We start from the raw sequence: 14,190 nt of genomic DNA, 5'->3' as shown, positions 1-14,190 counted from the left end.
GCGTGTGGCAACTACTGAGCCCACGTGTTGCAACTACTGAAGCCCATGTGCCTGTGCTCTGCAACAAGAGAAGCCACTGCAGTGAGAAGCCTGCGCACCGCAACAAAGACCCAACGCGGCCAAAAGAAATAAATAAAATTAAAAAAAATTTTTTTTAATGTCCTCTTGGAAGGTAGGAATAAAAGTGGTAGAGGCAGGGATTAGCTACATGATCTACAATCCCCACTAACAAAAAGACCAGCCAGGCTCCACTTAATTGCCTGTTGTGACAGGGACCTCACTACTCCCCCAGGGAGGTCATCCCACCATTGGACACTTCAGTTGAAGGAAACCTCAACATCAGGGATCCAAATTGGCTCCCTATTAGTTCTGCCATTCAGTCTTTGGGGCCACATAAATCTGCCTTTTCTCCTTCCAGAAAATAAAATTTGCCTCCTCGGACTTGTTCCCCCCACCCCAGTTGGGGGCAATCAGGTCCTTGCTTGTCCACTGTCTTCCCATTGGAACCTCTCTGGCCGCCCGCAGGCAGCCTCACTCCCATCTTTGGTGCCAGCCGGCAAGGGAACACAGCTGGCTCTGCAGACTCCCGCTGGGTGTGCCCAAGTGGCAGTTGGAAAAATCAGCTTTGATTTGATTTGCAAACTGAGCCCAGTCATTGAGACAAAATAAATCCGGAAACCCATAAAGCCATTTGCAGAATTGCTTTGCAGAAGAAAGTCAGTTTTAATCTAGTAAACAGTCTCTAAGGATCCCATTAAAACAACCCCCTCAGAGTAGGTGCTGAAAGCTGAACTCCAGAATAATGAAGCATGAGATAAGGGGCCAGTGTCACCCATAGTCCCGTGCTGCCTGGTGGTATTGATGGACCAAAACCACTGTCTTGGGTAACAAGAGGGTGGGTAATAGTCTTTTGTAAATGTGGCTTCTTTTTTTTTTTTTTTACTTAATTAATTTATTTGTATGTTTATTTTTGGCTGTGTCGGGTCTTCGTTTCTGCGCGAGAGCTTTCTCTAGTTGCGGGAAGCAGGGGCCACTCTTCATCGCAGTGCACGGGCCTCTCACTATCGTGGCCCCTCTTGTTGCGGAGCACAGGCTCCAGCTGCGCAGGCTCAGTAGTTGTGGCTCACGGGCCCAGCCGCTCCTCAGCGTGTGGGATCCTCCCAGACCAGGGCTCGAACCCATGTCCCCTGCATCGGCAGGCAGACTCCCAAGCACTGCGCTGCCAGGGAAACCCTGTGGCTTCTTTTTATAATGGCTAAGCCTGAGGTAGATTTCATCCAGCGTTTTCTCTCCTCTCTTCCTAATGGATTCTCACCCCTGCAGGGACAATAAATAACCATTCTCCAGTGAGATGCCCTCATTTCACAGATGCTAAGACTGGGGCCCAGAAGGGGAGTGATGTGTCCCTATGGGTCCCTGGCTTTTTTAGTTACAAGAATAACCTGCCGCAGGTTATGTGAGAAGCCAAGCAAGATGTAGGAGTTGTCTGCTATCAGATAGGAAATGCCCGCTGCCCGCCCTCCCTGCTTCCATTGATCTACTTCTATATGGAAAGTTCTGTCTTGTATAAAGCTTCCTCCAGAGATTACCTGGAATAATGGGAAATCAGAGACACCTGGTTTCAAATCCCACATCCAAAATTTAGCTGTTTAACCTTGAACAAGTCACGACCTCTAGGAGTCCATCCCATCCCTTTTAGGCCTACGATCATCAGTTCTTTCCCCTGATAATTTGGGATAATGCACATAAAAGGTCAAGAACATCATAGATGATACAGCTTGCACGTCCTTTCTTCCTTCTTCTGGGTCTTGTCTTATATGAGACCTGGAGACCCAGGTCTACTAAGCACACATCTTCTCTCTGCTCTTCCCCAAGGAAGAGAGCCAAAGCCTGGACCGTAGTCGCTTCTCGTGCAGTTGTACAAACCAGGCATTTATCAAATGGACTCAGGCTAGATTCGAAGTGCAGAAACTGAGAGGGGACAGGAATGACACTGGCCTTGGCTCTCAGCATTTATCCTCTTCATCTACAGGCCATTGTGTTTAGATGAGCTCCTACACAGCAATAATATATTTGCATTGCTTGAGTATAAGGTTTTGCTCATGCACTTGCTAACCTTTGACTGTGGCACTTCTCCCCTTCTCATCATCTGCCCAGCAATTTCAGGAGGGATCCAGAATCACAGGGTGCTCAAATCTAGCTATGGCAGCTGGAAGTAGGGGCTATAATGAAGGATCACTTGTGAGAGGCTAGGCTATAGTGAGTGAGTCTGTTGGAAAACTCTTGGTTATTGTTCAGTCCTTAGAAGTCCTACCAGACTTTCAGAGGAGAAAGCCCAGGTGTGTGTTTTGACGTTAGGGCAGGGAAGTGGTACTCCTCTCTAGCCAAGCCCCATGAGATGAATTTTCCATGCTTGGGGTTCTCAGAATTACTTTAGTGTAACAAGGTCTCTTTGTCCCTTGGGCCTCTTTGCTCTCACCCAGCATCTTCTAGACCCTAAAATGCCAATGGAATAATGTGGATTTCCTTGAAGGTTATGTGATAAGATGGAATAAGAGGATTATATCATGAGTATACTGTAAAAGAACCTAAAGAAGACCTTTAAATATCCCAACCCTTTAACATTTTTCTTGCTACAACAGCTGGAACATCTGTCTAGTCTTCTCTGTCCTCGCCCTACTCCCTACTCTCTAGATTTGCTCTGGCCACCACCCTGTGACACACAGACGTGCACACCTTCTCCACACCCCACTCAGGAAGACAAAGCTGGTACAACAGAGTCCAGAAAACAAAAGCCAAGACCAATACTTGTCCTTCAAGCATATCCCTGGGGAGTCCTATTTCATCCCTCTAAACTAGAAATGAGGAGTATCTACTTAAAACCTGAGACACCCAAGTTGACTTTAGCTCAGATCTGATATCCCAAAGTCATTGCATCTTATGAAGGGAATAGTAGGCCTTTTAAAATCAGGAGTCAAGGAAAGGGAGAAAACGTGGGTAGGCGGGAGCCAAGGGATAGAAATACAAAGCATAAAGCTCCACTGGAGCTTTCTCTGATGGGGTCTCAATGTAGTGTCGGGAGTGTTAGCAACAATTAACCACCTACTGTGTGCAAGTCATAGGGCTGTGTGTTCACATGAGTCTCCAGTGCAATGATAGCAGTAAAGCCTGGCATTTATTATGCACTAAATAAATAGTGGTCACCATTATTACCCTTACTTAAGAAATGAAGCAGTGTAAGCTCAGATGGGTTAAATAAAGAGCTTAAGGTCTCTCAGAATTGTCACTCAGATCTAACTCCAAAGCTCATGGCATTTCCATGGAGCCATTTTGAATCTTGTCAGTACCACAGACTGGGTGAGATTCTATGAGCCGCTGTCAGGGTCCTCTGTCTCCTATTTGTTAACCCCTTCCCATCCCTCTCATCCAGTAACAGCTGATAATAGAACCTTTAGGGTGTGATGATGGGTCTTTGGCCTGTCTTCAGCAGTATCCAAGCTAAGTCCTGGGATCTGGAGCAGAAGGTGGGGTCCCTCAAGGAGCCCTCAGCTTTACTTCCACAATGTACCGAAGCTCATAAATGAAGAAATTAATTTGTCTTCAAGGTTATCTGATCCAGGGCCATCTTTAGCCTATCAGCATCTCTTTGCATTCAACCTTCATTGCTTTAGAAGGGAAGAAAACCAGAAAGCAAGTCTGAGGCACTCAGTATTCAGACCTCCTTCTTCTTTGCGTGGTCCCAATGTTTTTGTTAATGGCTGTCATAGATACATATGAGCAAGCTCTGGAAGCTGTGAAGAGAGAAGGATCATGAATCCTCCAGTAGAAAAGCCACATTGTAGGCAGACCGGATGCCAGAGGAGAAAGCAAGGGACTTCATCTTTTGTTCTGCTGGATTAGTCAGGATAAGCTAGGCTTTGCTGCAACAACAGATTAATACCTAAATCTCAGTAGTTCAGTGCCACAAAGGCTTCTTTGTTGTTATGCCATCTAGAATATAAATGGCCTCAAAGGACCCCAGAGCAGGGGAGAAGTAAGTATGGAAGTAGTAACCTGGATCTTAAATACTTCACTTGGAAATAACTCATGTGACTTCCACTTACATGACCTTGATGAGACTAGAATTCTTCCATATGCCTTAAGGAGAGATGGGCCAGGCACCAGTAAACACCAGTTGTCTCTAGCACTAAATATATGAGTCCTTTTCCTATTTCTACTTCCTTTGTGTCCTGCTGAGACCCATTATCCATCACTTAACTTCTACTACTCCACCCACTGGGAAGACTTCTCCCCATCCCAGCACCTGTCCAGATACACCTCTGTTCCCACCCCTCATAGCTAAGCATTCCTGCTAAACAGTTGTAGCCATAAATTGTAGGGTGGGGAGGCTCCTCTGGGCCTCCCAACCAAACTAAGGCTTTAACTCTTTTTCATTTAATCCTCGAAAGAACTTCATGAGATACTTACTGTCATCCCCATTTTATAAGTAGAGAAATTGAAACTCCAAAATGTGTGTAATTTTCCAAGTGACACGGCTAGTAAATGAAAAATACTAAACTAGAATTTCATTTATCCATTTAGTTTTGAGTGCAACTTAATATTGATATGTGGTCCCTCGTCTCCTAGAGGTTAAGAAGTTTGTCTTTGGATTTGGACAGTCTTTGACTCCAGGCTAGAAAATGTACTTAACTGCTCTGTGTCTCAGTTTCCCCACCTATGAAACAATGACAATAACACCACTTACTTCACGGGGCTAATTAAGAAGTTAATGAGCACATCAAGTGCTTAGTGCTGTGCCTGGCTAATAATAAGCACTCAACAAATAGTAAGTAGTGAGGGAGCCAACCAAGAGTAATTATATCAATATGCTATGATGAGGGCTATGGTGAAGGTAAATTCAGGACGCTGTGGAAGCAGAGAGAAGAGACACATAAGTCAAGGTAGGGTGTACCTTCTCAGGTATGTGGTCACTGAGACAAAGTTTTGAAAGAAGAGTGACAATTATATTGAACAAGGCTGGAGAGTAAGACAGGGAGGTCTTCTGAGCTGAGGAATGTACACGTGCAGATCACTGGAGGCAAGAGAGGTGGCCACTGAACTTGAATGGGACGGGGTTCCTTTGAACCATGGCTAGAATGCCAGTGTGACCACAGGAGGCTGGGAGGGATCAGAGGTGAGGCTGGAGTGGTAAGCAAGGCCAGGACACTGAGGACACTGCATTAGCCCCGTGGCGTCTAGAGGACCAATGATTGTCCTGAGACAGTGCGAGCCCTTGGAGGTGCTCGGCAGGCTGCCTTTGTCGCGAAGGCTAGCCTAATTACAGCTTAGAAACTGGACCAGAGAACGGAGACTGAGGCAAGGATAAGGCTGGAGCAGGGAAGAACAGGTAGGAGGCTGCTGAAAGAGGCCAGATGGGGATTTGAGTCACCTCTTCTCTCAGCTTTCTATTTCTTTTTCTGACATGCCAGGCCAGCAGTCTCTGTCTTGCCTGCCTCAAAAGGTTGGGGGCACATTTACTAAAAACATGCGCTTAGAACAGGGGTCGGCAAACTTTTCTGTGAAGGGCCAGATAGTGACTTTCAGTTTTTCAGGCCATATGGTCTCTGTCACTACTTCTCCACTTTGTCATCGTAGCACAAAAGCAGCCGTAGATAATGCATGTAAAACGAGTGTGGCTGTGTTCCAATACAAATTTATTTATGGACACCGAAATTTGAATTTTATTTAATTTTCATGTGTCACAAAATATTACTCTTCTTTTTATTTTTTTTCCCAGCCATTAAAAAGTGTAAAAACCATCTTCACCAGTGGGCACACAGAAAACAGTGGGTGGCCAGATTTGGCCTACCAGCTATAGTAGTTTCCTATAAAACTAGAACGTGATTTGAAAGGGGTGAAGTTGGACTTGGAATGTGGTTTGAAAATGTTGAAGTTCCCCATACCTTTGAGGGAGGAGTATTATGATTACCGTTGACTGGTGGTTACAGTTTGACGTATTTCACAGCTGTTGGTAAAGCTTGCCATTTGTGTGAATTTTTGAAATTATGTATTTCCTGTTTCTCAGTTGGTCTGGGACGTCCTACCCCTCTCTCCATTTTGTATAAGGACTTTATACAATTTTGTTGATGAATCACTAGAGAAACACGCAGCCTTTGACGGGGCCTAGGACACCTTCCTGCTTTTTGATTCAGTTTCGAGAGGCAAGTAGTGGGTTCAAAAGGACAGAACATTGAAGTCGTACAAACCGGGATCTGAATACTGCCTCTGCCAGTTCAGAGTTCCGTGGCCTTGAGCAAGTTATATCAATTTTCTGATTCATCCTTCCTTCATTCATTTATTCAACAGATATACCCTGAGTACCTACTGTGCAGCGCCACCACAATGCCACAGCAGGACATTTGTAAATGACAGTGACTGATTTCAAGGAGACTCAGAATTGCGGGGGTGGCAGCCACTTAAAATACAGTGAGGTTATTGCTTGGGGAAGGGAAGACCAGGGTGTTCGGGGAAGACAGAAGAAGGGCACTGACCCATATATGGTGGGTCTCCCAGAGCGAAGGACTTCTGAACCGACACCTGGAGGATGAACAGTCGTCATCCAGGTGAAGAGGCAGGAAGGGGGTATTTCCACACCAAGTTACCAGCCTAGGTAAGGCCTGCCGACAAGAAGGTGGGCCGGGGGGCGCTGCTGATGAGGGAAAGGAGTTTATTGTGCTCGGGACAGAGCACCGAGTGCGGTGGTGGGAGTGGAGAGAGGCTGGAGGGGCGGGCAGGGAACTCATCACTGACGGTCTGTGAACTGGGTTAAGGAGGTTGAAGTTGACCTGGAGCACAACAGGGTCACTGATGCGTTTCGACTGAAGGATGGAGAACGGACTGAAGGGGACAGGACTGGAGGCGGGAGGACCAGCAGGGGCTGCTTCAATAAGCGAAACAGGAGGATGTCTTGAACGGAGTGGAGATGAAATTGGAGAGAAGGGGGCAGCTTCAGTACCTTTTCTGGAGTAGAATTAAGAAGGCATGCCAAGTGATCAGAAGTGGGAGATCAGTAAAAAGGAGAGGTAAAGGACGACTCCCAGGCTTGTAGACGGCGTGGCTACGTGGATGGTGACGCCATTTACTAAGAAAGGGAAGACGGGGAGAAGATGTCTGGGTGGAAAGGCTATGGGTTCGTTTATAATAATACTGACCTTTCTGGGTTGTTCTAAGTCTTAGAAACATTGTATGTGAAGTACCTGGCAGAGTCCCTGGCATGTGGTGGGTGCTTGATAAATGGTGACTCTTATTATTTCATTAAAAAAAATCTATTTCAGGCCCTGTTTTGTTAGATCATGATGTTCTTTTGCTGTTTAGCGTGAGCTCTTCAGAGCCGCGAGAATTGCAGCTTTGTTCACCGTACTGCACGTGTTCATGTGTGTTTCTTTCTCTCCTTCTCTTCTGCATGCTGCCTGGGGACTGGCTTCCTTGTGGTCAGCACCAATGGGCAGCGCCCAGGTGACCCCGGGGACTCCACTCTGCCTTCTCACCACAGGTGATCACCAGAGCCCTGGGCGGGGGGGAGGGGAGTGAGAGCAGCCTGTGCTCAGTGGTCCCTGGAGGCCAGGTGCACCCGAGAGGAACTGGCAGTCTCTCCAACCCACCCACATATCCACCCACGCAGCCATCCCTCCACCCCCCCATCCCTCCCTCCCTCCCTCCCTCCCTCCCTCTATCCATCCATCCATCTATTCATCCATTCACCCATTCTACTAACGCATACACAGTACCTACTATGTGCCAGGCACTGCTCTAAGCGTTGAGGTATATAGTGATGAGCAAAAGAAAACCTATTCCTGTACCTTTGGGGGAGGGGAAAGAGCCATTCATCCAAAAAAAAGAAAAAAACTACACAAATAAATGGACAGCTGCAACTCTGAGTCAGGCTACAAAGAAGAGATGTGTGGTGTTCAAAATAAACCAACAAACATACCTGGAGCCCAGGGAATGATTCCCAGGGGAAGTGACAGCTGAGCTGTGGTCTGAGGTTGGGGGAAAATTGACCTACCTTATCTGTGCTTAGATCTGGCTATGACCCCCACACCGTCTGCCGTTTGTCTTGGACAGGTCACTTCAGTATGATGATTCCCACCTCTCCTATCTGTTAAGTAAGAGTAATAATGCTTCCCTCTTAGGGAGCACCGTTTTCTTACAGACTTTGCACCTGCAGAGTCTTCTGCAGCCGTATCCTGAGATGAAACAAGATAATGAATATGAAAAAGGGTGCTATGGGAACACCCAGTCTAAATAAATAGTGTAGGTATTTATTTGAAGCAAATACCAGCCCCTTCCCTGTAGCACACTGTATTTCAATCTCATTTCATATAAACTTCCGCTGCTCTTCAAAGATTGGGATGCAGAACCCATCAGACGCTGATGCCCATCATGGAGCCCCAGAGACAGAAGAGACCCTGCTGACATAGGAATCTCTACTGCGGGGGTCCTTCCTGGTCAGTGGAGGTTTCTTAGAGATTTCAGATCTTTAACTGGCACCTCTCTCAAAGTTCTTGCTCAGACAGCGGTCTCCTCTCTGCTAGTCCCTGACTGGTCAGTGTGTCATGGTGGGAAAGGGGATACATCATGCAAGGATGACATGAGTCCAGCCGTCCAGGACCTCATGGTCCACTTCTGTTCACCCCCTTTCCCAAACTCGGAAACTTCACTGCTCAGTGAAGCACTGCTTCACTGCTTCACTGTCTTAGCCTGGGTTTCCCAGACACAGAGCCTGAGATGGGGATTCTTGTGCAAATTATTCACTGATGAGTATTCTCAGAAGAAAGAAAGTGAGGGAGATGGGATAGGGCCGGGGAAGAAGCCAAGGGAGGATGTGGAGACTGTGTCAGCTGAGCCCACGGGGGCTCTGGAGTGTGCACTCTTATCACTGGGGCGTCCCCACTTTGAGGCAGGGGCTCCAGCATTTGTGCCGCTGTGTCAGTTTAGCCGTTGCCCGTGTCCTGGCGAGGCAACTTCACTTTGCCTTATGGCAGTTCTGCAGGGAAGGAGGTGGCTGTGAGCTCTTAGCAGCCAGCACCCCCCGCTCCACCAGCTGGAGATTAGCGCACCAGCCCAGGAAAGGAGATCTGAGCAGAGCCTTCACAGCATTCACGACAGCCAAGTTCTGTCCCCGCCTTTGTGGCTGCCATCAAGCCCCATAGCCCAGCATGTCACCATCAACACCCTAGGAATGTCATCACAGCCACTCCCTAGTTATATGACCTCAAGTAAGTTGCACAGCCTTTGTTTCACCTGCAAAATGAATCGTCACACCTACTGCAGAGTCATACTCAAGATTACATTAGGTGACCCTAGAGAGTACCCTGCTCTCCAGGCCTTCATCAAATGTCAGGCTCCTACCCCATCCCATCAAAGGCCCCCAGCCTCACTCTCACCCCAAAGGAGGTGGCAGTTGCAGACGGATGCACGGTGACAGTGAGAAGAGAGTGGTTCCTACCACATGCCCACACCCAGTGTACCAAGGAAACAGTGCTTCTCTGGAGGGTGCAAGCAGCTCCCTTCCTGCTGGGCCAGTGTTTTCCGGGCTCTCTTCAAGTCCGCAGTCCTGTAATGTCTTCTTTAAACAGAGTCAATCCCATATCAGGCACATTTGTTTTACCTCTTGCCTTCTGAGGCATCTGAACGCTCCCTCTCTGACAGGTTTATTTCATTGTGTTGCATTTATTTCCACGCCTTTCTCAGCCTCGTTTGATGGGTGAGGTGCCCGCGAGTATTTCGAGCAGGCTGTCCCTTTCCAAGGGCGTTTTTGTTAATGCTCATCCCCTGGTAGCAATAACGGCTGATGTGAATAATAACCACCCGGGTCTGAGTAATGGAGACATTAGACCGTGAATACAAGCAGCCTCTTCGCATCAGCACCAACTCAGAGGACTGTGGAAGCCGGTTGTGGAGCAAGGGGGGCAGGCTGGCTTTTAGAGTGAGTGGATGAGTGCGAGTCTCAGCTCAGTCACTTCTTGCGAGTCATTGCTCTAGTGTGGGCTTCCTTCTCTCCATCAGGAGAAGCAAGGTTACCAACACCCCTGGCCATCATTAATGGTGAGAACTGTGTGTGATAACTCCGACTAATTCTTCAGGTCTTCCTGACTTTTCCTTCAAGGAATTCATGCTCTAGGGTAGGGTTTCTCAACCTCAGCACTAGTGACATTTGGGGACAGATAAGTCTTAGTTGTGGGAGGCTGTCCTGTGCACTGTAGGAAGTTTAGCAAATCCCTAAACCCATTAGATGCCAGGAGCACTTGATTCCCCAACTAGGACAGCAAGTACATCTGCTGACACAGCCAGATATCCCCTGAGGGGCAAAAGCACCCCCTGCTGAAAACCTCCAGAGTTGCACTGTGTTCAGTAGATATAGCATCTTAGACATGTATGTATTTTGAAATTTCTTAGAGTCACATTAAAGTTAAAAAGTAACAGGTGAAATTCATTTTAATAAATTTTATTTAACCCAATGTCTACAAAATATTATCATTTTAACATGTAAGCAATATTTTAAAATTACTAATGAAAGATACGTTGCATTTTTTTTTAGCACTAAGTCTTTGAAATCTGGTGTCAATTTTATACTTACAGCACTTTGCAATTCAGATGCTACATTTTAAACAGTTAATAATGAAGTATTATCCTAAAAAGATAAACATTGTGTTTAACAAAATATACTTTACAGTGTTCCCATGTTACAATTTAAATTATTGGAGATAAATTTTAAAATTCAGTTCCTCCTTCACACTAGACGCACTTCAAGTGCTCAGTAACCACGTGTGGCTTAGTGGCTATCATCTTAGCGCAGATGTAGAGCTAATTAGGAATTTAGGATTAGCAGATACAAACTACTGTATATAAAACAGATAAACAACAAGGTCCTACTATATAGCATAGGGAACTATATTCAGTATCTTGTAATGACCTATAATGGAAAAGGATCTGAAAAAAGAATATATATATTGATATAAAACTGAATCACTTTGCTCTACACCAGAAACTAATACAACATTGTAAATCAACTATACTTCAATTTTTAAAAATTAAAAAAAAACCCAACAAAACGGCTTGACCATCTGTGAGCCTAGTTGGTAGACAGAAGCGTAGATGCACAGAGTGCAGAGGGTCAATAAATGTTCAGGTCTTTTTATTCCATTTAGACACACCCCCAGGCGACATTCAGCAATATCTGGAAATGTATTTGGTTGTCACAGCTGGGTATGAGGCGTTACTGGCATGTAGTGGGCAGAGGCCAGGGACGCTTCCATCGAAAAAAATAAGGTAAAACCTCTTATGGTCAGGGTTGGGTGTTTTTCTGTAGTGGGATGACTTGCGACTGCAGTGAACAGATGACTAGTTATTTAACATTTCAGCTGAAGGACCAGGTGGACCCCAGACCCACCATCACTGAAACAGTGCTTTTCTAGCCCCTGCAGTAGCCTGGCCAGGCCTCCAGGGGGCACTCTGGGAGACTGAGCCGAGTAGGAGACTGGCAGCACCCAATCTGGAGGCTAGAATGGATGCACCGAAAGTCAGCCAGGTAGCCCTGCTCCGTCCGGTCTGAACCCGCAGGCTGGCCCATCGTCACTGCCTTGCCCATGCTGAGTGCCCGTTGTCCATTCTCCCTGGGGAGGAGGGCCTTGGGACAAGCCCTCACGTGGAGCCCAAACTCTGTTCCTTAAAACTGGGGAACTTTGGCAAATCACTGAGCCTTTCTGAGCCTTGGTTTCCTTTCTATGATGTAGTAAGGATGAGTCCCTGCCCTGCCTGGCTCAGTCATGACCAGGGTCAGCAGACAAAGTGGATGCATTTCCAGCAGGGCTCCTGTTTTGAGAGGGTGCCAGGTACAACTCCACTCTACCATTCCCTCCTTTGCACTTCATGTTAAAACTCTCTGTTGTTATTTTCCTGGCAAGTCTTTAAATCAGGACCTTGCCACAGTGACAGGATTCAGGCCATAATATGCTCTCTGGGACTGCTCTGCAGCTAACTGCCTCTAAAGCAACTTTCCCAGGGATGTCTTGTAAATCTTGGATCCAGGTAGAAAGAGTTTGAGCCTTTGGGGCAAGGCTGTGTGGCTGAGAGCAGATGGGGAAGCACGGCAGCCTTAGGGAAGGCCCAGCAGGATGCCTGGTGCCCCTGGCAGGCTTGGACATCCTGGGGAGTGAGGGACCCTCCCAGGGAGGTTCTGCCCTCTGGCAGGGGTTGATGGATGGTGTGAGAAGAGGAGCTAGAGGCAGGAGGACCAGATGAAGCTCTCTGGAAAAGACTTAAACCTGTACATGCACCATGATGGGGCCGTGCTTGGCGGAGAGAGGTGGAAGACAGGCAGTGGGAGTGCAGCCTGCTGGCTGGAGAGAGGTGGCAGCTCTGGGGGACAGTGGCACCAGGAGTGTTCAACATGATGATGAAAAGAACAACAAAATAGTAAATATGTGTTACATCCTTCTTACGTCCCGTGGAATGTGCTGAGGGTTTCATATTATTAATGTACTGAAACAACTCTACCATGTAGGGTACCATTAGCATTCTCATTTTATAGATAAGGAAACTGTATCTTATAGATAAGAAATCTGAGGCTCTGGTGACTGAAAATCACACAACTCGGAAATGATGAAACGGGATTTGAACCTAGGTCTCTGGAAAGTCTGTAATCTTACCCGCTATGCTCTATACCCATGGCCAGTATTAGTGAGCACCCATTACATGCCTGGGACCGAGAACTACCATGATCCAGGGCTGTGCCTCAAAAACTATATCACATACTAGCTGTGGGACTTTGAGCCTCAGAGAGATTACACAGTTTGCCCCATTTCCTTGTCTGCAAAATGGGGACACTAATAATTGCTAGTTGTTGAGAGGAATACATGAGAAATAAACTTTAAGTGCTTAGACTTGTGCTGTCATTATTATCCTAAACCCATTTTACAGGTGAGGAAACTGAGGTCCAGAGAGGAGGGAAGCAGAGAATCTGGCGACATTGGTGATATTCAGGCAGGTGGCTGGGCCAGAACTGTGGCCCAGCCTGAGAAACACAGAGGATGGGGGTGAGAGGTAAGAACCCACCAGAGCCCCAGGTCTGAGGCACCTAAAGTGCCCAGCAGGATTCACAAACCAGGGCTCATTAGGGAATCGGGACATACAGGGTGGGAGGCTGGACACAGCAGCGCAGCAACCCCAGCTGCAGAGATGGCCCAAAGCAAGAGCAGGATGGAGAGTGAGGCAGCACGATGCTGAAGTCCTTAGACCTGGGCATCCTCCAGTTCCCCTTGACGGAGGCTTCAGTTGGTCCCAGAGCACAGTCCGGGGCTGCACCTGCAGAGTAGGGGCGGAATACCTGAAGAACAGCTGGGGGTCAGGGAGGCAGGTGGTAATCAGGAGCCAGGTGGTCACCGCAGAACCTCCTCAGCTTTTCCGTTTGGCTGCCCAAGTGGCTGCAGGCAGACTCTATGAAGCAGGGAAGGAGTCGAGTACTCAGTCAAGTGCACCAGAGTGTCACCTTTGTCAGTAGTCTTACAGCAGATGTTCACAGCCTGACAGACACCGGGGTCTTGGAACACCATTCTGACTGCCAGCTTCTGCTACCACTCTCCCAATGGACTCAAAAGACAATGCAGAAGAGGAAGGCATCTTTCTGGGGTGCCCTATCCCCTGTGGAGTGTTCTGTAGCATGTGAATGTCTGTGTTTCCTATAAAGCAAGCATCCAAGCAAGGTGCATGTAAGAGACTGAGGCCCTCGCGACACCTTTTTCTCTCTTGGGATATTTTCCTTAGACCAAGGAGAAATCCGTCTCCAGTCTGCTATCCAAACTGCCATGAAATTCAGATTCAGGGGCTTCCCTGGTGGCGCAGTGGTTGAGAGTCCACCTGCCAATGCAGGGGACACGGGTTTGTGCCCCGTTCCGGAGGGATCCCGCATGCCGCGGAGCGGCTGGGCCCGTGAGCCATGGCCGCTGAGCCTGCGCGTCCGGAGCCTGTGCTCCGCAACGGGAGAGGCCACAACAGTGAGAGGCCCGCGTACCGGGAAAAAAAAAAAAAAAAAAAATTCAGATTCAGAAACCCAGCGTCATCCTTGACCTCTCTCTCCCTGTCTTTAATATTCAATTAGTCATCAGGTCTGTCCGATATTTGCCTCCGAAATCTCTTCTGCATCTTTCCCTT

The 14,190-nt window shown here is 47.5% G+C and overlaps 1 protein-coding gene across 16 annotated transcripts in view; it reads left to right on the top strand.

The window, feature by feature from the left end:
- Positions 1–14,190, top strand: part of PTPRT (protein tyrosine phosphatase receptor type T) — a 1,174,296-nt gene that overhangs the window by 963,314 nt on the left and 196,792 nt on the right. For 10 of the 16 annotated variants that reach the window (XM_060285697.1, XM_060285702.1, XM_060285701.1 and 7 more), the window contains exon 14: positions 7,475–7,531. The exons of the other annotated variants lie outside the window; for them this stretch is intronic. In XM_060285697.1, coding sequence (XP_060141680.1) covers positions 7,475–7,531 — 57 coding nt within the window. The remainder of the gene's footprint in view (positions 1–7,474; positions 7,532–14,190) is intronic. 16 annotated transcript variants of the gene reach the window in all.

The sequence above is a fragment of the Globicephala melas genome, chromosome 15, assembly GCF_963455315.2.
Source record: "Globicephala melas chromosome 15, mGloMel1.2, whole genome shotgun sequence".
Lineage (NCBI taxonomy): Eukaryota > Metazoa > Chordata > Mammalia > Artiodactyla > Delphinidae > Globicephala > Globicephala melas.
Note: the sequence above shows the minus strand (reverse complement) of the source record. Positions and strands in the feature narration are given on the sequence as shown.